This window comes from Cryptomeria japonica, chromosome 6, assembly GCF_030272615.1.
Source record: "Cryptomeria japonica chromosome 6, Sugi_1.0, whole genome shotgun sequence".
Taxonomy (NCBI): Eukaryota; Viridiplantae; Streptophyta; class Pinopsida; order Cupressales; family Cupressaceae; genus Cryptomeria; species Cryptomeria japonica.
In genome coordinates, this window is record NC_081410.1 from 198374498 (window position 1) to 198401265 (window position 26768).

The 26768-nt window shown below is 37.8% G+C and overlaps 1 protein-coding gene and 1 long non-coding RNA gene across 3 annotated transcripts in view; one reads left to right on the plus strand and one right to left on the minus strand.

Annotated features, from left to right (window-relative positions):
* Nucleotides 1–1473: 1473 nt before the first annotated feature.
* LOC131063496 (uncharacterized) lies at nucleotides 1474–2897 on the plus strand. Of its 2 annotated transcripts, XR_009111077.2 has the most exons (3): nucleotides 1474–1733; nucleotides 2052–2190; nucleotides 2288–2897. It is a non-coding gene; the product is annotated as an uncharacterized LOC131063496 (long non-coding RNA). The 2 variants fall into 2 exon arrangements; XR_009111078.2 differs by having other exon boundaries at nucleotides 2052–2897.
* The window catches only part of LOC131063495 (uncharacterized), a 33916-nt gene continuing 9019 nt past the window's right edge, over nucleotides 1872–26768 (minus strand). The window contains exons 3-7 of the mRNA XM_057997336.2: nucleotides 22660–22824; nucleotides 22278–22442; nucleotides 3241–3375; nucleotides 2946–3043; nucleotides 1872–2546 (exon numbers count right to left, since the gene is read on the minus strand). Of these exons, the coding sequence (XP_057853319.2) occupies nucleotides 2345–2546; nucleotides 2946–3043; nucleotides 3241–3375; nucleotides 22278–22442; nucleotides 22660–22824 (765 nt within the window). The 3' untranslated portion in view covers nucleotides 1872–2344. The remainder of the gene's footprint in view (nucleotides 2547–2945; nucleotides 3044–3240; nucleotides 3376–22277; nucleotides 22443–22659; nucleotides 22825–26768) is intronic.

Genomic DNA, 26768 nt, shown 5'->3' on the forward strand with positions numbered 1-26768 from the left:
AGGAAATCTCACAAAGAGTTGACTTCTAAAATCTCAAAGGTTGTCCTACAAACCAAATCTTGCATTTGTAGGCTTCCCATTATGATTTTTATATGATAGCAAGTTTGCACTTGAGTGTAAATTTAAACTTCAATAGTATTGTTGTTAAGAATTATATGTTGGGTTTTCTATAAAGAGGTCTCAATCCTTTCTTCTTAACTCTTAATAAGTTGAAACAGTGCTGGGGCCTCCATTCCTCTTCCTCTCCCTACACTTGGTTGTTTAGACTTCAAATAATATAACAAGCAATACAAGATCTCAAAATTGCTAATCTTCTTTTATGCCTATTTTATCAAGGGTTTCCATTAGGAGAAAAGTACGTACACCTAGATGTTGTGTCTAGCATGTCAACAAATTGAGACTTTCAAACACAATTTTTGGACTTGTCCTAATAATAGATCCACACCACATTTTCTTTGTTTCATTTGATTTTTTTTAATCTTGGAGGATTGTTCTTTTGGGGGTAGAGCCCCTTGCCCTACTTATATCACTAAACTTTGGATCTTCTTCAAATTTGTTTTTCTTTTTCAACTTTGGAGGTAACAAAGTTATTTTTTCGTGATAAGGTTAATTATATTTTCTCCTTACTTAAAAAGTGAATGTGGTTTCCCTTGTGTACTTCTAGGTAAAAGCCTATATTGTAAAGTTGCTTTGGAATTATAACATTTACATGATTTGCTTCATCATTAGAGGGAGCACCCCTTGTATTATGATCAAAGTTCCTCCCAATAGTGTGATTGAAATCACTATTCATCTTGCTTTGCATAGGTGGAGCCCCTCTTACAATTAATGCTATTATCTTTGCCTCTTATGCATTAGGGAGGTTGCTTTGCATCTCCACATGGGAAAACTCTTAGGTTAAGATATCGTGGCACTAATACCAAAGTTATTACTCTACTATCAAGGTGAAGTGTCCTCTCCTTGACCATGGAAGATCAATATGATGGTTGTGAGGCACCCAAGTTATCTAATGAATTTTCCCATTTGATGGTCCCAACTCCACTTTGTGAGGTAAATACTTATGCTTAAATGTTTATTTTTTGTATTTTAACCTCATTTGATACACCTAAGTTATCTAATTAACTTTCTCATTTGATGGTCCCAACTCTACTTTGTGAAGTTATTGCTTGTGCTTAAATGGTTATTTTTTGTATTTTAACCTTATTTGATACTTTGGATTATGTATATCAATTGACTACTTTTTAAAAATTATTATTATTATATTTTATATTGTAGAAAATTTGAACTCAACACCGTCAAAGTACCTACAACATGAACTTGGCCATTAAACCAATTACCTTTTTAATATTAATCCTTTATATATTCTTTTTAAAACTAAAACTTCAATATAATATATTTTAAAAGTTTCCAATAATTAAAAAAAATTGTATTTGCACTAAAACCAAAGTAAACTTAATGGTTTCTTGCCCTAACCAAAAGACGATATTTATGGACTGGACTGTGGAAGATGGAAAAATCTTTCGTCTAAACTTATTTCTTGACGTGTAGGTAAATAAGGCTCCAAAGCAATTTATTTCAGTCTTGCCATCATCGAGGTGGTTCATGGCTCCGTTCGACTGTCTCCGATGTTTTTCATCCGACAATGGTGATCTAGATTTTAGCTGCAATGTAAAATTCAATTTCGTACCGTATTCACCAGCAATGTATTTGGTACAACTTGTCAACCACTATAGGTGTGTTCAAAGATGACATCCACTTATGATATACTGAAAATTAGTTTGTTTCATTGAGGAAATTTGTTGCTTGCAAATATAACTGGAACTGTCAATTTCTGTGGAATAATAAAAGGAAAAATGTTCTACAGAGTGTAATTGCTGGGATTAAAATGATTGATTTTTATATTTAACCATAATGAAGCAAGACAGAGAATATCATAAATGTTCTAGCAGTGCCTCTTCATATCTCCTAGAAGTATTAGCCAGCTAGAGCGTTTTGGGAATGGTTATAAGCTTTGTTCAATTTTCTCTTTACTGGCCTGTTCTCTTGTTTAGGGCCTCTTCTAGGGGATTCTTGGATGGTGGCATACAATTCTGTTGAGAGTGATTAATTCCCTTTGATGCAAAGCTACTTTTCAGGAAGATCTCCCTAATCAATATCAGGAATTGTGACCTTTCAGACAAGTACCTTTCGGTATTATCCTATACACTTATTTTAGTGAAGTTGTATTTTTTAAACAATGCCTGGCTTTTATTACGCAAGCTAATATTGAGTGGTTTCGAAAGGACAGGTTTTCCTTATTCATTTGTTACATGCTGTAATATAAGATGCACTTCTTCAGAAGAAATCAATGGCCTTTTTCTTCAAGAATTTCCTTTATTGTGACAAATCTGCCTGTTTCGATGGATAGCTGAGCCGCCACACCAATAGCTACAGATAGCAGACCTTCTTGCAAGCTGAGAGTAGATACTTTGTTGCCTTTTTTCCTAACAGCAGCTAGAAATTCAAGGTGTTCCAAATAACTGGAACCATGATGAAGTCCCATGTACCTGAAAAAACCCAAAAGATACTATGATAAGTAAATACAGCTATAAGTTTTGCAGGATTAGCTAAATAGTAAATGAAGCCCATCAAAACAACCATGTTTGTTAATAATATTAAGTGAACAATTAGGGTCCATTGCCACAAGCACTTAGACCAGAACCAGCTATCAAAGCTGGATTGTTGACCATGTGTTTCCTCACTGTGTTTTTATATGATATAATATTTTAATCCTGGGCTCGTATGATAGAAAGGGATGTGTTGGAGTGCTTATGTGAATTGGGAACAGGATATGATACTTTGAAAGGTGTATCTTATGTCATTGCTTTATATATTTACTTTTAACATCTGTTCGCTTTCATCTGATCAAGCTATAATTTTTTTTTTTCTTTTCTTGATATGCTTACTTTACTCTGTCGTCATGGACCTCCATAGTTTTGATTCCTGCTCGTCCACCATTCCGGGTACCAATACGCACAATACTCTCTGGCACAAAAGCCTCAGCCTGCAAATTGAAAATAAGATACTTGCAATGTTACCAAAACATCTTGCACAGAAAAGACAAGGCAATTGCATTGTAATTTGAAACATCAACATAACATCCTTATGAACGACTTTTCAAAAGGAACACCATTAAAGCAAACATTGTTGTGGTATCATGTTATATCCAAAGAATTCAGAGGATTCAAAAACCATTAATACCTTCCCAATGTCACCGACTGCACAAATCTCCTGTTCATTTTTACCACCCTCAGCAAACATACAAAGGTCAAGCATTGCACGGGATCCATTGTCGTATTCGACTATTACATATGCATTGTCGAGAATATCTGGAACCTGGTTTACAATTCATGATATAAATAATAAATCAGAACATTTATCTTACAAATTTGTAATGGCAGTGACATTTAAAGGAAGCCTACTTAATAAATTTATTTATATATCAAACCTCTCATCAATGAAGGGAGAAAATGGAAGATTCCACACAATTGGCCTTAGGAAAAGGTTAAAAAGCACAAGATTATCAAACTTGCAAAGCTCCTTTAGCATTGTCTTTCAGGGAAAATTCAGACAAAACCTGCATAATTTTTTTTTTTTGATAAATCATAGAATAGAGAAATGCGTATTTGAAGAACAAATAATTTGCAACAACCCAAGCCCTAGTTTGGACAAGACATAGGGATATATCAATGAGTCTCATAAATATCATGTTCAATTCATATTAACAGCTCCAAAACAAAGACCAAGAGAACTTAAAGAGATGCAAAGGATAGCAAAGCCAAAGACTTAAGGACTCAGTATATACAAAAGCTGACCAACTTTCAGAATGGGCATTTAAATGATTGCCCGGACAGCCAAAAGAGATAGATTTTACTAATGATATAGGCCAAGATTGCCCTCCTCAAGAATAAGAATGGGCAAAGATTAAAAATTGCATTAATAACTAAAGCATAAAAAAAGTTCCATTGAACGAATGACTCTTATTAATGGAAATGCTAACATTAAGTAAAATAAGACAAAGGTAAAGTGCTTCTGGTGGGAACATAGTTACCAGACTTAGACTCCACACACACTCAGGAAGCAGATTTTTGGCTTGGACTCTGCACAAAAACTCACTAAAAACTTAACAAGGATCTTTTAGGGAAGTATAATATAAAAACATTTTACAAAAACATGAAAAATTTGATCTAGATTTGACCAAACTTGGCGAGTCTGGCAGCAGGCCTTGTTTAGGTATGATCAGCCAGTGGCTAGTGCATGTCACAAAAGGATTGTTTCATAAAATTCTTAAGTTCAACTTTATGCAATGTTTCTAGAGGGAATCCAGCCTCAGAGCATGTTTAGAGTATATGAGATCATATGGGAACCTTCTCAATCACGTTCCACACCTTGGAAAGTAATTTGAACAATATTGTCAGAGGGATAGGTACCTTGTTGGCTATCAAACTAACAATCTAAAGCAAATCCTTTCTACCTTATTTTGAAGGCTGATTTTAAGAATATCATTTTGTCTAGAAGACTGAATAAATATGAACAACTGGCTGTTGAAGACCAGAATAAGTCAAGTTTTTTGTTTTTGAACATATTTTGATTCAGTCATCTTTAAGTGGGTTAAAAATTCAGGTACCAAGCTGTATAAACCAATAAGGATGTTGATTCCAGCCAGAAGGCTAAATTAGTAATCAAGATTTCAAGAGCATCAATCATCATAAGAAGTCAAAATATTTTAAGGGGCCTTATGAAATATGACATTTAGTCAGTCGTGAGGAATGGCAGCTCCATCAGAGGTATATGAAGACTGTTGGATCTCACCATCATGTTTTTTGCATGCATGGACCATCACCTCTGGCTTGGTAACCTCTAAAACTACCATGTTACCAACAAAAGCAAGCAATACGATACTTGAAAATATTTGGATTGTAGTCTATCCTCGGTCTTATTTTTAAACTATGATTACATTTTCTCATAGAAGTTATGAAATTATCCACTGCCAGAATAAGACACACTCTAAGCCATCTTAGATGTTAATGTTGAAGAAAATCTACTCCCATTGTCTTTGACACGATAATATCTATGATGTATTAAAGATACTTATCATGCATTTCAACTGATTTTATTTTGATTTTAACTTTCAATTATATGTTTCGTTAACAGAGGAGAAATATTTTTATTTGTGAGTGTCTGGTTTGAAATTCACGCCTTGTATATATATCAACATCATTAAGACTACTTGCAATAAACTAATAATTGCATTTTCAACTCACATAAGCAAAGCACAGGGAATCCTTATCCCCCATAACTCAAAATCCTTGATCTTTCATTTTTCACAAAGCTCTAACAAGAGTTTCAGAATTTCTTGGCAACTCATTACAACATTCTGACAAAGTAGTGTTGCTGGTTTGAATTTACATATCCCAACTAGCTGTACTAAAAAGGTTAACAATATGCATGTAAAATCCAGTGTTCCACGGGCGTTGGGGACGGGGGGACGGGGGGACCAAGGGCCTAAATTTGGGGATGGCGGGGGGACGGCGGGGGGGACGGCGGCGGGGGGGTGGCAGGGTGGTGGTGCTCATATACTTATACATATACATGTAGTACTTGAAAAACTAGTTTTGAAAAGATGTATGACAGTATTACAGTGTAAGAATTACATTTCAAATGAGACTATAAGGAAATTTGAAATACTAAATCTAAATACCAAGATTTCTAAGTTGTGTTGTTATATGGAGCCTAATCAAACTCGGAGGTTAGATTTTTCCTACTTCTATCGGCGCAGTTTCTCCCTATATTTTTCAACGGGGGTTTGGGGGCAGTGCCCCCAAGTTGGAGTCAAGGGGCATCGCCCCTTGCCGGGTCAAGGGGCAGCGCCCCTTGCGCGTTCCCTGTCGCGATACAGGGCGGGGTCGAGGGGCAGCGCCCCGCGAGGCCAAAAATACTTTTATTATTTTCTAAAGGCGTCGGGTGTTATTTTTCTATTGGCCCACGTCCAATTAGAGTTACCCCTTAACCCTCAAAAAACTTAAAAACTCACTTTTTTTTTTTAATTTTAATTTTAAACATTGCATATAAGTGGGGGCGACAAGAGACGTCTGGGCGTCTCCCCGTCTTTGGAGAGACGTCTGCACGTCTCTTGAAGGACGGGGAGACGCCCAAATGTCTCCCAAGGAGACGTGGAGGCGTCTCCATGTCTCTCTGGGAGACGCCCAGACGTCTCCCAAGGAGACGTCTCCACGTCTCCACGTCTCCTTGGGAGACGTGGGGACGCGGGGACGTCTCCGCGTCCCGGCAGTGCTTGGGTGGCAGTGGCGGGACGGCGGGGGACGTCGCGTCCCCGTCCCCCCATCCCCGAGACGTTTCTGACGGGGGGACGTGCCCAAAAGGGGGGGGGACGCGTCCCCGTGGAACACTGGTAAAATCTGATGTATAATTATGCTTCCTTCTGGTGTTTACCTCTAAATTTCTTTATTTGCAATGTAATGTTTTTGACAAGCCTTCCCTTACCTCACATTTTCTGAGTCACTGCTTCACTTTCCTCATAATGCAGGAAATGCTCACTCTGCCTGGTACCTTGGCTTCTAACAGCAGTCTTCTTTCTTCTTTTCTTTTTGCTTTATTTTTACTTTCTGTGGTACAATTGTTTCCTACCTATATGCACTCTGGTTGTGTAATATCATTTTGTGCTTCATCCTTTCTTCCATATATTTACTTTCCCGTGTTACCTCATGCTAGCAGTTTGAGTGGGATTCAAAAATTGGTGTCTTGAACCTCTGATAATAACGGCATCTAACAGTCAACTTTTGCATGTACTTGATAGGTTCTAATCTTGTGGCTGAATTTAAGAGGGGAATCTAAGGTAACGTGGGAAGAATATTCCATTATTGGTGGTAGCCTGACTTACTCTCATCTCTCATATTGTGTAAAGGCATGAGGTAAAAAAATGCATAGATTACCGAAGATGGTTTCCCCAAGGTAACCAAATGGCAGGGTTGCCTGTTATCCTTTGTTAAGAAGTTCAAGTTTGTCCCAAAGCATTTTCTTGATAAACTATTTAGTATGCCTCTACTTGGTTGTTTTGTAATTATCATGTTGAGAAGATACATAAGATGCAAACTTTTTTGTGGTCAAAGGGATTGAAAAAAAGAATGGTGTGGCCTAGAATTGGTGATGTTCCACAAAAGCTGGGTGGTACATGTCTCAAGAATTTTAAACTTTAGGGAATTGTCTTCAAAGTCAAGCGGATTCTTAGAGATTTTGTGGGGGAGAAACCTTGGAAGGTGTTACCGTATTAGCTAGAAATAACATCAAGGGGAGGGCGGGGGACGAGAGGGTGTGTGGGGGTTCGTAGCAAGAAGAGATTGGAAGGGGCTTCATCCCCTTGATCTGTCCTTTGGATACTTTCTTATTAATCCTGTTTGTTCTCCTTCTTTGTGAGTTTAGAAGGCTTGGAAGTCAGCCAGGCATCTTTTGGTTGGGCATGAAGTCCTCTCAAAAGAAGAAAGAAGTGTTAGGGTTTAAGATCTCTTTGGTGGAATCTTACCTAGAAGAATTCTCCATTATCTCTTATTGGATGTTGTTTAGCTAGATTGTAATTTGATACTAGTTTTCAATGCTTTTCAAATGTGTTTAAACAAGGCCATCTCCTTTCTTGGGAGGAGCTTAAGAATGAATTCAAGATTCTTGGATTCCATAGTAGAGCTTATTCTTCTCTAGGAAAGTCTCTTCTAAGGATCCTCTTCAGATTGACCTTCATTTAACTCAAAGATTTGGGATAATGTGAAGTGGATTGATGGCCCTACCTCTCACTCGGGGCCTCTAATAATTTTTTGTTGGACAAGCTTGTTTCTTCCAAGAGCTTTTCGATAGCTCAAATACTCACTAAGTACCTATAAAAAGCACAAGTATTTGCAAGGCAACATGTAGCTCGTGAAACTTGCCCACAAACTTGTTGTTGGTCAATGTGAGTCGCAAACATGAACTCACCATGAGTATTCGCAAGCAATCAAGGAGTCCATGCTTGGGACTCACCACTACATCTATAATGCAGGCCATGGGGAACATACCAAAAACCAAACAATATTGAAATTTGTCTTTTTAAACCCTGCATGACCTCACGTCTCATTTGCACCACATCTAATTGTTGGATTGTCATTGATGTTGAAGGCAAGTGATGGCAGAATTATTGAAGGTTAAAACCCTTCCCTTATTGATCACCTCATTCAAGGGAATATTTAAATTAAATTAAATATTTTTGGAGCCCTCCCCAAATGGGACGACCCTAATAGGGATGCATTTATTAAAAGGAGATTAAAATATTTTTATTGCATTTATTAAAAGGAGATTAAAATATTTTTATTGCATTTATTAATGTGTACCAAAGGGGGACAACCATATGGAGTTAAGCACCCGGCTTTGGGCAAGGATAGTTAAACTTCAAAAAACATATATAATGTATCTCACCTTGACCAACCTACCTTGAGGGGGTGTAACCGTTGGTGAAAAGGTAGTTGAGGGTGTATAAATAAAGGTTTGTTGGAGACTTATTAAATGAGAATTTATTGAATATCTTTCCCACTTTAAGAGCAGATCTAGAGTAGAAAAAAGAGCAGATTGATGAGTAAAAATAAGACATTAAAAGAGTAGATTTATGAGTGAAAATCAGACATTCTTGGAGCAGATATAGAGTGGATTTGTGTAAAGATTTATTTCAAATTCATGAGCGCTTATTGAAGATCATTTTGCAGATCTGAGTGGAGGTATTTTGCAAATTCGAGAGCAGAGTTTTAAGGCAGATTTTTGTGGAGTTGTGAACAGATTTTTGAAGGTGATTTAAGGCAGATCCAAGAAGAAGTCACAAACAAATTATTATATTGCATTTCAAAAGTTGGTGTCTATTTTGAGAGATTGGGAGGTTGATACCTCTAATTCAAAGAGATTAGTGTCTCTTGCTGAGTTGGTGCTTAGTGGAGGAGATTGATGTCTCATGTGAGTTGGTGCCTACAAAATTGTAAGAAGATTCAAATATAAGCAATATTTTGCCATGGTTTTCCCGCAAGGGTTTCCATGTAAATTATGTGTGCATCTTGTGTTCTCTAATCGTACTTTTGATTATTGCTCTGTGATTGCTAAAGTTTTAATAAGTGAATTTTTTTATTATACTAATTCACCCCAAAGTGAGATTTTGGAAATTTTCAAAGTTTCAAGTTTTTAAATTTGTCCTTTTCAAGTTTAATCATATTTCACATATATCCAAATTAATCTAGGGCTTCTACATCCTTTTTTTTTTGTCAAAGCCAAGATTCTATAATTTCTTCCAATGTAGGGCTTGCATCAATTAAATTTGTTTTCCCTATTTTTCAACGATAGTGTTTACTTTGTATCCAATGAGATACGCAAGTGGCAAAACGGAAGCCACTTGCAAGCATAGTGTAGTAGGATTGATTGCGAGGCTAAAAGTTTTTGTTTTTTTAATTTCTAAGTTCTTTTGGACACAAAAATAACATGTTTTTCTTGCTAAAATAAAGATAGAAACAAAGAAAAGTGGCACCCAAGTTACTATCTGCATGCAAGTGAAGATTGGAAGGAAAATAAAGCAAAATAAAGGAGAGAAAGCAATGGATCTAATTCACTTATTCAAAGTGATGTGGAAACCAAGATGAGGATCAATTAAAGCGAATGAAAGGCAAAATCACAAGATCATATTGCCTTTGATTCAAAAGGACACTCAAGATGAGAAGCAAAAATGGAAAGGAAGTAATGTTTATTATATTATTAGAAGATGAGGATAGTATTTCTTTCAAAGCAATTATTTTTATTATTTTTGAAATTTCTAGAAGCTGCAACTAGAAGGCTATAAATGTGTCAATTAAATATGCAATGTATGCAAGTTGATGTCAATTCATGTTGTAGAAATTGTGATTCAAGTTCAAGGCCAATGAAATTGTTAAGTGCCTTTTGTGTAAAAAGCATGGGAGTTGATGCCAAACTTATGCTACAAGAATTGTCATTCAAGTTTGAAGCCAATTAAATTGCTAGTGTCTTTGTGTAAAAGAATATGAAGTTTAAACTTGCTTGTGCTGCCAAGATGTCAAGTCAAGTTCAAACCCAAGTGTTGTAATCATTGAAGAAAGAATTCAATCATTAAGATCTTTGTTAACTTTTGTGTGACATTGGTGTTCAAATCTATGAAGAATCTTTGAATGTTTTGTGATAATTAATTGTCTTCATCTTTCTTCTATAGATTGTTGCTTTTTCTTGTGTTATTTTCAGTGTTCCATGGGGACACATTTCCCCCCCCTTTTGGGCAGCGTCTCAGAGACGGGGACGCGATGTCTCTCGCCATCCCGCCATCGGAGCTCCGCCGGAGATGTGGAAACGTCTTGACTACTCTAAGTTTCCTTGGGAAACTCCCAAGCGTCTCCAAGTCTCCTTGGGAGACTCCCAGGCATCTCCAAGTCTCCTTGGGAAACTCCCAGGCGTCTCCAAGTTTCCTTGGGAGACTCCCAGGCGTCTCTTGAGGGGTGAGGAGACTTGCAGGAATCTCCCATTCGACGTCTCCAAGACTCCTTGGGAGACTCCCAGACGTCTCTTGAGGGACAAGCTCCCTCAAAAAGCAATTGAAACCCTTATTTTTTTTTAATTTTGAGCGATTTGAGCATTTTGCCATTTTGTCTTTTGTAATGCTATTGCTATTTGCTACTCATTGTAATGATTTATCATGTAATCATCATTATAGACTTTGTGATATCATATATTAATATGATATTTTAATAATAGAATTCTCCAATTTGAAAATTTCATTTGTCAAATTTTATTTAGCAATTAGCATTTAAGAAATCTTTGTATTTAGATTGAAACGTAATTCTTATACTATTATACTTCTTTTCACAACTAGTTTTTCAAGTACTATAAGTATATGTATAATTATATCAGCACCACCACCCTGCCAACCCCCCACCGCCCTCCCCCTGCCGTCCCCAAACTTAGGCCCTTTGTACCCTCGTCCCCGAAACCTGTATCCACGTCCCCGCATCCCCAACGGCCGTGGAACACTGGTTATTTTCTCTTTTCCAAAATTCCAAAGAATAGATTGTATGCTATTCATATTAGCAGGCTTGTTTTTTATTTTAAGGTTTTAGAATAGATTATCATTAAATCAAGGAGCTTCCCCTATGAATTTGGAGGGAGGATTTTCTCATCCACTATTCTGTTTTGTGTTGTCATGAAAGTGATAAATTAAAACCCCAATAACTGTATAAACAAAAAATCCTTGTGATGAGATACACGAACTTTCAATTTATGTGTTTTAACCTCCAAGATTAAAAAGATGAGTCCAGTTTGCTTTCAAGTATTTTGGTTTTATGAAAAACTCCAAATGATAGAATTATACATTGTGCATAAGTAGAAAGCTTGTTTATTGTTTTAGATTTTAGAAGTAGAATAGAAGTTAAGGAGCTTCCCTTGCATTAAAGAGAGGATTTCCACACAAACTATTCCTGTTTCAATTGTCTTCAATTACTCAAGATTTAATCAAAAAAGTTGAGAAAGAAAAAATACTAAAATACTCAAAAAAAAATGGGGGAAAATGCTTTTTAATCCAAGATTCCAAATAAAGGGACAAAGTACCAATTTTCCATCTCATAGTCCAAAACAGTTCTTATTTTTTTCTTTCTAATATAAAATCAAAGGTCTTGTGGTAACAATCTCCAATGGGATTGAGGCGTCTCACAAGATTTGGGGTTAGCACCCTTGGTGTATTCTTTGTTGTGATAGAGGTTGGGATGATGGCCGGAGTCCTCGCCACCAAGTCCAAATCAAAACCTTTGAAACCACAAGTACTTCCATGACTTCTATAAAGGAATATGACAAGGTTAAATCACCATATTATCATATTCTATTTTATGCATAGTTATCATTCTTGCATGGCTACATTATGGTATAAAACTCCATGTTCCCTAAAACTGCTCCCTCAACACCTATCCAATTAAAGCCCACAACTCACAGAATCTAAGAAATATTTTTAAAAAGTCAGGCCTCTGATCTTAGCCCATATATGATAAGAACAAACTATCATATTACCATATTCCATTTTATACATAATTATCATTCTTATAAGGCTGTATTATCGAATAAAACATCCATGTTCCCACATAATTTCTGCCTCGACACCTATCTAGTTGAAGCCCACAGTTCAGAAAGTCTAAGAATCATTTCAAAAAAGTTGGGCCTTTGATCCTGGCCCATAAATTTTCCTAAAATTATTCTCTAGAACCTTAAAACCCTACCTAGAGGCCATCCCCATATCTTCTGCACTTATGTCTATGCAGGTTTTATAATTTTCTTTTCCTCTTGCTACTAGATTCAGCAAATGTTTCATTCCCTTTAGTCTTTACCAATCTACCATAGAAATGATGATGCCCATAAAAACACCTTGCACCTCATTTAGTTTTGAATTTTATATAGATTACAAAATGGACAACCGAAATGCTAGATGTCTTGCACTATTGTCTAGTGAGATCTAAGTAAGTTTTTGTAAATGCCTCAAAGGCAATCCAAAGTAGAATAAACTAATGCTAACCAACATTGTGGGGTATTCCTAAACCTTTCTACAAACATATAAGAATGATATCTAGTATAGACATCTTAAATACATCCATCTAAAAGGTGCCTAGATATCAATATAATATATTACTTCTCCAGTCATTAAATTGATTATGGGTTTATAGACAAACTTTTATTTATATAATAATTAATTATTCTATTCTATTAAATTATTATTTTTATATATAAATATTTTGAAATGTATAGTTTTAACAATGGGTATGTGCAGATTTCTGGAGTTAACTGGATGGAGAGCCGAAGAGAGCAATGGTCGTATTTTTAGGGGTGAGGTAGGGGATTGCAGAAGGGCAGATCTCTTCCATGGAGGCCCCCGCAAAAGGTTTGGGAGGATCAGTTTCCACCCTCTAGCTATGCTGAGAGGAGCTCGGAGCAGCCGGAAATTCTTAGGAGTGGGTTGTGGCATAAGCGGACAGAGGGGAAGACAAAAAGGAAGGATCGAAAGGGCATATATGAGGATTGGAATAGGTGGAGGATCTGGCGTTCTAAGGAGGATAATCGTACAACTTCCCCCAAAGCAAACGGCTTGCTGACAAAAACAGGGAAACGCATATCCTTACACATTGATGATGAGGATTGGCGACATGCGGTCCGCTTTTTCAGAGAAAGAGCCTTCTTTATTAAGTGGATTGGAAAATGGCCAGCCTTGCCCAAGGTAATGAGATGGTGTGAGGAAACATGGAGCCAAGGAGTCGTGGTAAAGTCCCTACCAAATGGCTTTTTCTTAGTTGTCTGCAGAGACGGATCTTCCAAGGAATCCATTCTAAACAGAGGCCTGTACATGATGGGAGGCGTAGGGGCCTGCCTAAAAAATTGGGAACCAAACTTCAACCCCCTAAAAGCAAAATTAGAAGAAGTACTAGTATGGATTTGCCTCCATAACCTGCCAAGAGAGTATTGGGAGGACGAAACGCTGCAAAAAATTGGTGATAAATTGGGAAAGTTCTTAAAATCAGATGAAGCGGTGGAGGAACTTGACTCTAGTGTCTACACTAGAATTTGTATCCTATGGAGACCAGTATCCCCACTCCCACAAGAGTTAGAACTAATCTCTAATGAGGGCATTTGGTTGCAAAAGGTGAAGATAGAAGCTAACCTGGAATTCTGCAAGGCATGTAGAAAAGAAGGCCATAGAATGGATGAATGAAGGATAAGAGAAAAGGGTAAACAAAAGGCTAGTGTTGAGGGGGAATCATTAGATGCTCCTTCAAAAGTTCTATGGAGGGATGGCCCTCACAATGACAAAGAGCCTACCCACCATGAGCCAGAGACAACCCATCCTTTGAGAGAGGATTGGGTCGAGAGAGAATCTGAGAAGAATGAGGAGATGAGTAACAGTGTTCACAAGGACAAGATAGGAGTGGAGGAGGGATACACTAAGGGTAGTTCGACTAGTAACAAGAAGGTAGCATGAGTGGTGGAGGAAAACCCGAAATCGCCACAACCATTTCTTGAAGAAATCTTGGCAAGTTTGGAACAAATGAATAACATGGGGATGATCATAGCCAATACTAGGGAAGAAGACCCAAGTCCACAAATATGTACAATGGAAGACGCACAAGAAAGCGCTCAGATAATAACTCTAGGTAAGTTCTATCGGAGGAGATCAACCCAAAAGCAAGACAGGAAAGAGATAACAACTTCAGGAAAAAGGAAATCAAGGATCAATGATTCTACAACAGAGGAGAACTTCAAAACGACGGTAAGAGGGGGATCACCAAGATGACTATGTTTTGAGTCTCCCCACCACTCAGAGAGGGAGGTAGAAGATCCATTTGATGTTGAAGAGGAGGAAGATATTAGAGAAAGGCAAACAATTGAACAGTTCGACTCTAGGACTGATAAACCAAGAAATGGGGAGAAGAAAAGAGGGAAAAGGACTAAGCGAGAGCTTCTTATCATAGCTGGCAGTGCAATAGGACAAAGGAAATTAAGATCCGGGAAGGGAGGCCCCCTTCCTAGAGAGCCGTGAAGGTCCTATCCTGGAATGTCAGGGGCCTTATTGCTCCTGACAAAAGACGCATGGTCAAACGGGGTGTTGACCATGCGAAACCAGACATAGTTATTCTTCAAGAAACCAAACTAAAAGATAATGATCTCAGAAGTTTGAGAATCCCATGGCTAGGATGGGAGGGGGTGTTGGTGGAGGCAGAAGGAGCGTTGGGTGGTCTCCTCACCCTGTGGAAATCACAATTGGTGAAAGGTGAATTGTTGGAGCAGCACAAGCACTAGCTAGGTGTCAAGATTACAACAATGTCTGAAAGATACTCATTCATTTTGATTAATGTCTATGGACCTAAGGGAGCCAAGGCAAAAGAGGAGGTTTGGTCTCAAATCTCTGCTTTCCTAAATGGCTCAAGTAATGATCTGGTGGTTGTAGGCGGTGATTTTAATGCAATCAAAAACCCAACATAGAAAATGGGAGGAGTTGGGGGATACAGTAAATCAAAGGGGGATTTCCATAACTTCATCATAAGAAATCATGTTATAGACCCTGGGTTTAGAAATGGGGTGTTCACATGGACAAATAAACAGAGTGGAGCTCATTGCGTTTCTCAGAAATTGGTCAGATTCCTCCTCTCTGAGAATTGGAATAACATGCAAACTTCATGGGAAGTGTCTATTATGCCAACTCCTGGGTTGGATCACTTCCCTATTGCCCCCATCTTTCAATGTGACTTGATCCCAATCAAACGTCCTTTCAAGTTTGAGAAAATGTGGCTCAGAGATGAGAGCGTCCACGATCTAATTAAGAAATGGTGGAGTGAGGCTCCAAGCGAGAGGGAAACTACTGCCATTAGAGTATCTAGAAAACTGAGGTTGGTCAAAGAGAAACTCATAGAATGGAATAGAGGGCAGTTTGGCAATATATTTGCAGAGAAGAAGTTAGAGGAGGAGTTGACAAAGCTAAATGACCAAATAATGAAGAAGGGAATGTCGGCGATTGAGTTCCAATGGGAAAAGGAGTTACATAAAAAACTTTCGGAGATTCTAGCTAGAGAGGAAATATACTGGAGGCAGAAATCCAAGGAATGTTGGCTTAAGGATGGGGACCGCAACACAAGTTTCTTTCAGAAGCCAATTAAAATGAAGAGAAGCTTCAACAAAATTTTGGCAATTCAAGGCACAGATGGTAGAACTTTGACAAGGAGTGAAGAAATCAATGAGGAGGCAGTCAACTTCTTCAAGGACTTGTTATCAGATAACAGGGGTGTGGAACCAGTGGACGCAGAGGCAAAATTGGAGGTCATCCCAAACCTGGTGAGTGCTCAGCAAAATGAATTTCTAATGAGTAAGGTTTCTTTGGAAGAAGTCAAGAAGGCGGTGTTAATGGAAGGTGATAAAGCACGAGGTCCAGATGGATTCCCACCCTTTTTCTTTTAACACTTTTGGGAAATTGTTAAAATGGATCTGTGGGAAATGGTGGAGGAGGCGAGAGTGGGAAAGTATAACTCCAAAGAGAAAAATAACACTATGATTACTCTTATCCCTAAGAGGGAAGATGTGCGGACCTTTGATGACTGAAGGCCAATCTCTTTATGTAACACCGTGTAGAAAATTATTGCAAAGGGGATGGCAAATAGACTTAAACCCATTCATACTTGGTAGATCTATAGTTGAAGGAATTATAATAGCCCATGAAGCCATCCATTCAGTTCGCCAAGCAAAGACAAATAGGATGCTTATCAAAATAGATATCAAGAAGGCTTATGATCATGTGCAAAGACATTTTCTCCTAAAAGTAATGATGAAACTTGGTTTTCATCCAGACTGGATTAGATGGGTTGGAAGCTGTATGGAGACCCCCCGTTTCTCAATTCTAGTCAATGGTTCCCCACAAGGTTTTTTCTCATCCTCAAGAGGCATTAGACAGGGTGACCCACTTTCACCATCTCTCTTTATCATGATGGCGGAAGCTCTAGGCATAATGATAACCAAAAACAGGCTGGACGACCGATGGAAGGGAATATGCATAGCAAGGGGGACTGAAGCGATCACTCACACTCAATTCGCGGATGATACCCTACTATTAGGTGAAGCATCAGTGCGAGGGGCAAACATCATCAAAGCAATGTTGAGTAAGTACTGTCATGTTTCAGGCCAAGTGGTGAACTGGCATAAATTTGATATCTATTGCTTCAACACTCCCAGAGAAGTTCAGAGGGACATCTCAAGAACATTAGGAATCGGATTGGGGAGATTACTAGGGAAATTCCTTCGAATGCCTCTGTTTGAAGGAGCTAATAAGTCCTCATTTTGGAACAGCTTAGTAGAAAACTGTTCGCATAAAATGGAGAGTTGGAAAGGGAAATGGTTATCGTTAGCTAGTCGAATAATTATGCTGAAAGCAGTGATTTCGGCAATCCCTTTGTATTCAATGTCATGTTGGAAGATTCCAGCTAAGATAATCTAGTTAATCGAGAAGGGAATGCGCAAGTTCTTTTGGAGTGGCACAGAGGAACAGGAAAAGATTCCACTCTTAGCATGGAACAAAATTTGCAGGGATAAACAAGCAGGAGGTGCTGGAATTAGGAAATGGAATCTCATAAATCTAGCAATGGGAGCAAAATTAATATGGCTGATGTACACTAAGCCAAACCAAAAATGGGTTAAGATACTTGTTCATAAGTATCTTGACAGCTAGGAAACTAATCGAATCCTCACAATCATAAATCCTTGCAAAGGATCTTCCATATTGAACTTCCTTTTGGAGTGTTGTTCTATTATAACAAATCATGTGTCCTGGAGAATTGGCAATGGATTGTGAGCAAATTTTTGGGAGGATTCATGGGAGGGCTATCTAGTACTATGCAATGACGAATCTCTTCAAGTATTTAAGAATGTGGCAATTCAGAAGTGGGGATCTAAAGTGGCAGACTACGTGGTATTGAACGAGGAACAAGAATACACAACCTGGACTTGGCGGAACTTGGTGGAATTAGAGATGGATGAGGAAGCCACGAACCGATTCAAGAGCATCTTAGACAATAGACACATCAAACTGATAGAGGAAGATGATAAGCTACTTTGGTGTGGTTCGAAAAGTAGAAACTACTTTGTCAAATTAGGATATAGCCTAGTGGATGTGGACCTGAAAGGTAAAAGTTGGCCAACCCATCTATGTTGGAATTCAAAATTTTTACCGAAGGTTGGAACTTTCACATGGCTTGCCACAAGAGGCAGGATTCTGATGGGGGAACGTTTGAACAAAATGGGCTTCAAAGGAATCGTTCAGGTGTGTCATGTGTAAGAAGGAGGAGGAAACCTGCGAGCACTTGTTATTGCACTGCCCAATTGCACGTGAGTGCTGGATGAAGCTGATGAAATGGTTAGGATGGTCAACTCCTATAAATGCTGACCTTAAATCATGGCTCCATGGGTGGAGATTTCCGGACCATAAATCAATTTATTCTAGTATTTGGTCAATTGCTCCGTCAGCACTTCTATGGGATGTTTGGAAAGAATGCAATCGCAGGATTTTCCAAGAAACTGAGGAGAGTGATGATCGCTTATGGATCAGAATTGAAAGATCTATCTCAGCATTGGTTAGCATGACAATAAGAAGATCAAAGGGAAGCAATTTTGTATATGGTAATTGGGATAGTTTTATTCAAGCCAATTGGCCCCTTATTAAATTCGTCCTCGTTAATGGGTCTTCAAGGGATAATCCTACTCTTTCTGCAATGTTGCCTATTGCTTGGCTTCCACCGAAGTCGGGATGGATCAAGATAAACATCGACGGAGCATCTCGGGGAAACCCGGGCACCAATAATGAAGCAAAGATTAAGGCGGCCTCGTTGGTAGTCCAACTTGGTAGAAAACTTCGGGTGACGAAATTACATTTGGAGGGCGACTCGCAAATACTAACATAGGCTCTAAGTCGTGGTGAAACCCCAAACTGGAAGATTGACAGGGAGGTGAAGTGGGTCAGGAATATCCTCAGCAAATTCCAAAATTTCAAGATATCACATATATTGAGAATCGGAAACCAAGAAGCTGATAAAGGCGCCAACCAAGCTTTTGAACTCCAAGTTGGCGAAATGAAATGGGAAGTCTTCCATCCCAACGGATAGATGTTGTAATAGTAAGTGGTCAGGAGAGATGGGGGGAGCGAGTAAATGTGAAGGACGGAGGATGGACATTTCAGGCGTGGGAAGTTACGCAAGTGTCCCTCTACGGCATGATAGGACGTGGCCTCATCTAGAATAGAGGAGCAAAGGTGGCGACGTCCTTCACCTACACGCACTTGTGGAGGAGGCAATTGTATCTTCTCTCTGATTCAGCACACCTCAAATCAGACACTGCAGTTATTATCCTTGAAGGGTGCGCAAAGTTGGCAAACTTAATTTCTTGTTCACGCCTTTGTCAAGAGCCAAAAGGCCTCGACAACACAAGTTTCTTACTACACACAGCAGGAATGGAACAGGGCAAAATTGAGAAGTGGAGATGGAACCGAATTTCTCCCTCAAAGCTTTGCGACCTATGATGGCCTTCTGGGGTTCGATTACGAATGAGAGATTGTCGAACATCTTCTTGTTCGAGGAACATACTTTCCCCACGCAGGTGAAGCTTGTTTTCAGTGACGAATACCTGAAGGGAGAGTTCAAGTATCGGATGAACGCTGATGTTGTGTCCATGTTTGCCGCGTGGTGCTTGGAACTGGAGAGCAAGGAGGATGCAGAGTGGCTGATTTGGGGGTGTGTGAGGGAGGAGTGGTGCGGTGGTTTAGACAGCTTCCTCCACATGACAAGAGATGGCACGGGCTTTGTATGCCCGAATGGTGTTTGGCTCCACGCGAGTGACTTCAACCCCCCGCTGCACCCATATTTTTTCTGGAGTGCCAACTGCAACAAGGAGGCTAGGTGGGCAGCGACACAAGTTGGCATGCATGGTGTAAAGGAGTTTCTAAGGGCCTGGGAAAGACAGGAAGTGAGGATAGAAGTGGCGAAGTGGGGTATCGTGGATGCCAAGCCTTCCCAATCAAAGAGCTCCACTCCAACCAAATGGAAACGAGACCGACCAAGGAAGGAGAGGACGAGCCAGTTAAAGCAGGCACTGTGGATTGGATTCCCACCTATGGAGCAGGACAATGACGTCATCGATGAGGAAGCGGAGTGGGACTCGATGGGGATTCCTAGCGGGAAAGGCAAGGAGATCATACCTGCTCCATGATAGGGAGTTGTTTATATTTTTTATTATCTTTTGAATTATGAATGTAAATTTGTATATCTGCTATGGGAGGGTAGCTCGTTTGAGGAGATTGCACAGGGTTAAGGGTTTAGGCTGATGGACATGTTTGTTAATGATACTCCATATGTTATTTTTTGGAAAACCAGCTGATATATGTTTTTTGGTATAATTAATATAAATATCCTATTTACCGATAAAAAAATATATATATAAATATTTTATTTGAAGTATCTCTTACATTATGTTGTATTTTAAAACATAGCATAGAAGATAAATTTAAATATTTAAATACTCTATATGTATAAATATTATATTTAATTACTTTTTTTTTTTTTTTTTGTTGTGGGTTATTTGGGTTTTTAGCCTGGTTCGAGCCTACTAAGACCAATTATGGAGGGATCTCTTCCCAATGGCTTATCGCCAAGATCACTATTGAGGGGCCTTATTCCCCATGGCATTATCACCTTGTTCAGACCTGTGAGCTCAACAGCCCAGCGGCCCACAGACTACAAGCACAACAGCATAGCAAAGACACACATCCTACGAGTGCATTAGCCAAGCAAAGGTAATGGCCTAACGGGGGTTTGAATTTGGTGGCTGATACAACAATGTTATGACTTGACCACTGTACTGTGCCTTTATCGACATTTAATTTCTAAATATTAACTTGATGTGTAAATGGCTATCAAATTTAATTAGAGATTTTTGTGAACATGCTCATGCCATTACAATCCACCCATTACACTTCTCAGCATAAATATGCATAAAATGTAATATGATAAACAGAAATAATGTGTTTCTTGCCTCTGAAAATACATTGCACTCCCAAAGGACAGCAAAGAGGATTGCTTTTGTTTGCAAAACCTTTTTTTCACTGCCACATGCAAAAGAAGCAATGGGAAAACTCTTAAAATACATTGTTTGTCTTTTATGTCCATTTGTTTTACAAATTTATCGACTTTTACATTATATCTTTCTGCCATCCAATAGTTTGTCTGTTTGGTTCCTTGCTGCCTGTACAGATCATCATTGGGATAATTATCAAAGTTCATCACAGTGGCAAGCATCTCAAATTGTTGCAATGGAGATTGCCTGTAAGTCTAGAACCCAAGCCATCTGGTATGAAGATGAAATACACTCACATACAGAGGCACAGACTTGTTACCAGATAAAATTATCAGCTATCAAAGCATCATCCTTGACAACACACATAACAAGTTAATGTGAAAGATGAGCATGAATAAAATTTGAGGGGGATAAAACATCATCCTTTTAAAGACTCCACACATATCGATAAAGTTTGTTTTCTTTAAGAACACAAGAATAGTAAAATAGAATAAAAGCTATACGTGGGCTACAAAAGTTTTAAATGTGAAAAAACAATCAAAGAGACTTTACCTTGCACTCAGCTCGCTCTCAGTTCTTATATCTTATGATCCCATTAGGTATAAGACTGTGATGCTGTTCTTCTTGATGCAGCTGATTTCCTCACTATTACTAGTACATAATAGATGCAAACCTATAAATAGTAAATTTGTTGACCCAAATAAATGATACATGAGTGAATGAAGTACTGTTATATTGTTTGTTTCATTTAATATAATTATCTAGAGTGAAAGAAAAGAGAGAGTTGCAACCAAATGGTCAAATCAATGTGCTTAAACTAGGGGGCTTATAAATTTTCTCAGTACCCACTTCTGAGAGTTTTAAGAAACTTAGTAGCAAGTTGGATTATATTACATATTTATAGATATCCTATATTGTTTGATATGGCTTCAGATAATTGACAAATACTGAAGTTTAAGAAATCAAACTTCAACATATAGAAGCGAAGTGTCTTCTGACTTTTACCTTCAAAAGCCTGCAGTCAAGACTCAACACCAAATTAACTCATATAAAATGCTGCATGGCATTTCCACTTTAATCTGGCTTGGGGACAAGTTTTCTACCATTGAATTCACGGGGAAGGATTTGATTTCATCCCACAAAGTATTTTCTGGAGACCTGTGACAACTGGCTAAAAACTTGCTACCTCAACTTAAGCAGCTGAATGTCAAAGTTACCAAGCTTAAAGTTGCAATATGAGGAACCAATACCCTCAATGTTAACAGACAAAGATATCTTCATAATTGTTTTGTTGACAATATAGTAAGTGAAACCACACGCAACAGTTTGCAGTTTACAGACCTCTTCAAGCATGAACCACTCCCTCAAAAGAAACTATACAAATACCAAAAACCTCAAAACTTCATAAATTAATAAGGTACAAAGCATAGAAAGATCTAAATTGAGCGTTGAATATAGCCACTCATATTGATTCAAAACTCCAACTGATAAGACTGTTAACTTCCTCTATAGTAAAGTTTACTTGTAAAGAAAAACACGATATTTTTTGTTTCAACAGAAAATAAAAGGTAGAAAATGAGAACCTTGCCATCATATTCTTCATCCTTATGATTAACATCATGTGAACCAGAGGCCATTACTCGTACAGGATTTGCTGCAATAATCAGATTCATAAGGTCAAAGAAGTGGCAGCACTTCTCTACTAAGGTGCCCCCTGTATTTACATTGAACCTGTTCCAATTGTGAACCTGTACAAAAGGGATAAAACACAGCAGCTAAGATGTTCAATATATTTGAAGAAAACTCCAAACAATATTCTTTTTAAACATGTTCCACTTTATGCAATTTAATGTTCAATACCATCACAATACTATATATTTGTATGCCATCATAATTAAAAATTTCTTGAATCCCCAACCTAAAATAAGTTAGACTTCGGTGTTTGAACTTGACAATTGTTGTTACCTTGACAAGAAAAGGAAATCGATGCTCTCTGATTGCAACCATCCAAACTCGCCCAAGCACCCCACTTTGGACTTCCTTGATCAACTTAGCTACAGGCGGCATGTACCTATATTCCAATCCAACTTGTACTAGTATATCTGGCCTTTCCATGGCTGCTATTATGACCTGTGTAAGTATACCATTGGGACAAACAAATTACCGACTTGGGCACTAGACAGAATCCCTCAAAAGAACTAAAATTTCTCAAACTTGAAAGGAACTGTCTATATCATATATAGGCAATTAAGAAACTGCCTTTCAAAATTAAAGGTTAGCACGTGCTCAAACTTCAATGGAACTTTGGTGTGCCCACAAAGTGTCTGCGTGTGTGTGCACACAAATGTCAATGCTTATTCATATATTTGTTAACTGTTACGTTTAAGCATATGCATGTGTGCATGTGTGCACATATGTCAATGCTTATTCATATGCATGTTATGTTTAAGCATGTTGCATGTGTGCATGTGTGTGCACATATGTCAATGCTTATTCATATGCATGTTATGTTTAAGCTTGTGCTTGTGATGTGTGTGTGTGTGCGCGTGCGTTCACATGCATGCTCAAGAGTCAAGAGTGTAAAAGTGTGAATGTGCGAGCACATGCAAACAGGTAGTATGTGTATGTTTAAGTGTGCTTCTATGTGTGTGTGTACATGTGTTTGCCTGCACATTTGTCTAAGTGTGTCTTCCCCCACCTGTCTAAGTTTGTGCCAGCACTGATTTGCAAATAAATAGTAGAAATATAACAGATACACATAATATAAGAGAAATGAATGACAATCATGAAAAGCAAATCAGTAAAGATAACAAGAGAAATTAAAAGCAAAGCAGCAAAGATAACAAGAGAAGCTATAAGCCAATTGATTCCCCACTCAAGATAACAAGTAAATCCAAAAAATACTAGTGAATATAGTACATGATCGCTCAGAATTACTCTGGGATTGCCATGATAACAGAATTACAGCACTAATTTGCAAATAAATAGCAGAAATATATAATATAAGAGAAATGAATGACAATCATGATAAATTAAGTCCAAAACAGAGCAAATTTGAGAAGGCTACCTCTCAAAGCAATATAATGATAATATAATCCACAAATATGATGCCAATTAGTAAACCATTGCCTTCTATTTATAGCTAATTATGTCAAAGTGATACTCATATTCCCAAGTAAGTTGAATAACAACTACTAAAACCAGTTATTATCAAATGACCAAGTCAAAGGTTATTTACCCCACAATTTGGCCATTCTATAATCTGGTGATTCTGATCCACACAATGGACTAAGGACATACATTCCCCCAACTTCAAAAAATCATTCTCCTCAATGCAAACCAGCCATGGGTGCTCCTCCATGAAGCTTTCATCCTCCCATGTAGCATCTTACTTTGGTAGGTTCTTCCATCAGATGAGGCATTCCTTTAATTTCCGGTCCTTTGCAATTCAATCTTTGTCTAAAAAATTGCTTCAGGTTTCGATACAGTCCTATCTTAAGTCTAAATTAGAATCTTCTTTCCAATCAATTCCATAAAACATGATACAATAAAGACTAGACGTATCTTCTGGATGGAGGTAATTTCAATTTGTAAATCACATTGTCTAGCACATACAAAACCTTATGAGAGCCGTAATACTTGGGTATCAATTTATTGTCTTCCTTTTGTTGCTTTAAAGACATCCATGTGTATTGCTTGTAACCTTTAAAGACCCAATCTCCTACTCCAGAGTTCCTTTCACTTCAATGATGTTCAGTCTACTGTTTTATGCCATACCCAAGCTCCACATGAGCCTCTAGAGCACTTCTTATTGGCATTGAATGTGATCCTCAACAGAAAGAACCATTGGTTGCATGTTCAAAGATGAACTGATGGATGGTGATTGATACTTATAAAGCTCTTTAAAGGGGGACATTTTAGAAGTATGGAAGGATACCATAATGCCAATCACATCCATTTAACTGATTGTGATTGTTTATGAAAAGCAAAGCAGCAAAGATAACAAGAGAAGCTATGAGCCAATTGATTCCCCACTCAAGATAACAAGTAAATCCAAAAATTACTAGTGAACATAGGACATGGTCGCTCAGAATTACTCTGGGATTGCCATTTAGCTTTTGAACTATTTCCATGAATGACACTGTCACCATAATTGCTACAATAGGATGAAGTAAATAAAAAAAATGGGCATATTATGTTAGCATATCCACTGCGATGGGCAACCACAATGACATTTCTATTTTTCCTTTCAAAATTCAGTAGCTTAATCACAAAATTCATTGAAACACCTCTTGGGGTACTTAGGACATTATCTAATTAATTCTATAGTTAGATCCTTTAATTACTTTATTCACTTAGCTAAACTTAGGTGCTTTTCATCTTTTCTTAGTTTAGGCTAATAATAGCTTCACTTAGTTGAGCTAACCTTTAGTTCTTTGAGCTAAGTTTAGTTTTCTAATTTTAGATTAGGATTCTCTTGCTTTCTATAAAGCAAGATATTCATTTTTTGTAATCTATCCAATTTAATTACAAGTTAATCTACTTATCATATTCCTCTTTAGATCAATTCTCTCTCATGGTTCTATAGCATTAATCATGGCTTCTTCTCTTCAGATGTGATAGGTGTTTTGCTTGCAGGGGATTCATGGGCTTGTGGGGTTGAACAAATAACTCCAACAACACCCTCCTATCATTGACTAGGTGTGGATAGGAGTTAGAAGACTCAAAGTCTTGATTGTCTCATCGTTGTTTTTCCTAACACACCACACATTCTGCCGCAAATTTTTGTACATCTCCTTTGAAAACTTCCTAAAACAATCTTGCTTGATCTTATGAAATGTCTTAAGGAAGCCCGAGTACCCACCAATGCAAGATGTATGAATTTTTGAAAAGATCTGGTTCATAAGGACTTGATTCTTGCATAGATATGGCCTATCCTTATAGAAAAGGGAGTAAAATTTCCACACAACTTTGTCAAAGGTACTAGGTCTTTCTATAATTCCTAAATGAGATTCCAACTATACATATCCTACTAAACATTCCAATCTGCCCCTTCCACCCTATCCAATTTTAATTTTGAAATAGGTAATTTTCAATATTCTGGATTCCTCTCTACTCTTTTTTCTTTAATGAAAGCCTATGTTATGTGGTTCTACAAGAACCTTGGTTGAACTTGAACCAATTTTGATCTTGGTCTAGGTGTAAGCTATATTTTCCAAAGGTCCTATTGCAAGCCTCTAAATTAGTAGTAGATCAAAATTTTTCAATTCCTCAATTAATTATCTTTGATAAACTCAAAAACTTAAAACCAAAACTGAAAAGAATGCGATCCAACACATGAAATATATGGAAAACCTGGAATGGGAAAAACCACGGTGAGAAATGTTGCTAGGCTCTACTGTCCTAATCTAGCCTCACAAATAAATGTATGCAATGCTTTAAGGGCACCAACCCTAAGGAATCACCAAATTCCTTGCTTGAGAGCAACGACTCTTACAATCACCAACTTTTCAATATGAACACCAACTCAGCACCTTTACAACATAAGAGATATACAAACGGACTTTTACATATGGAATATACTATAGACAACTTTCAGATATTCTTTTCAGTATTATTGCAATCATTAGAATTCTGCAAATATACTTCCGTAATCTGGATACTACCAAACTGTTATAGCAATATAAATCTGCAAAGAGACTTCTAGAATATGTGTACTGTCAGCACCATTCAGGAATCTTGTCTACACAGACTCGGAACAAACTTATCAAAAAGATTATGATATGTTTCTGCTTTTACATAACTGGTTCTGTTCACATTTTAATCTGGTTCAACTTGTCACACATATCACCCTTTTAAATCTCCATTATGAATTGCATACTCAAAGTACTAACTCATTAAAAGAATCACAATATACTGTTATACCTGATCTGAATCACAGCATAGTCTTAATCTTTCATTCCAAGTTGACGATATAATCACAGCACTTTGTACACTTTCATTACCAATTTTGTATTTACAGCACTTCCATTACGGGTTCTTTATTCTTAAGTTCTCTCTTTCTTTTTGATAGC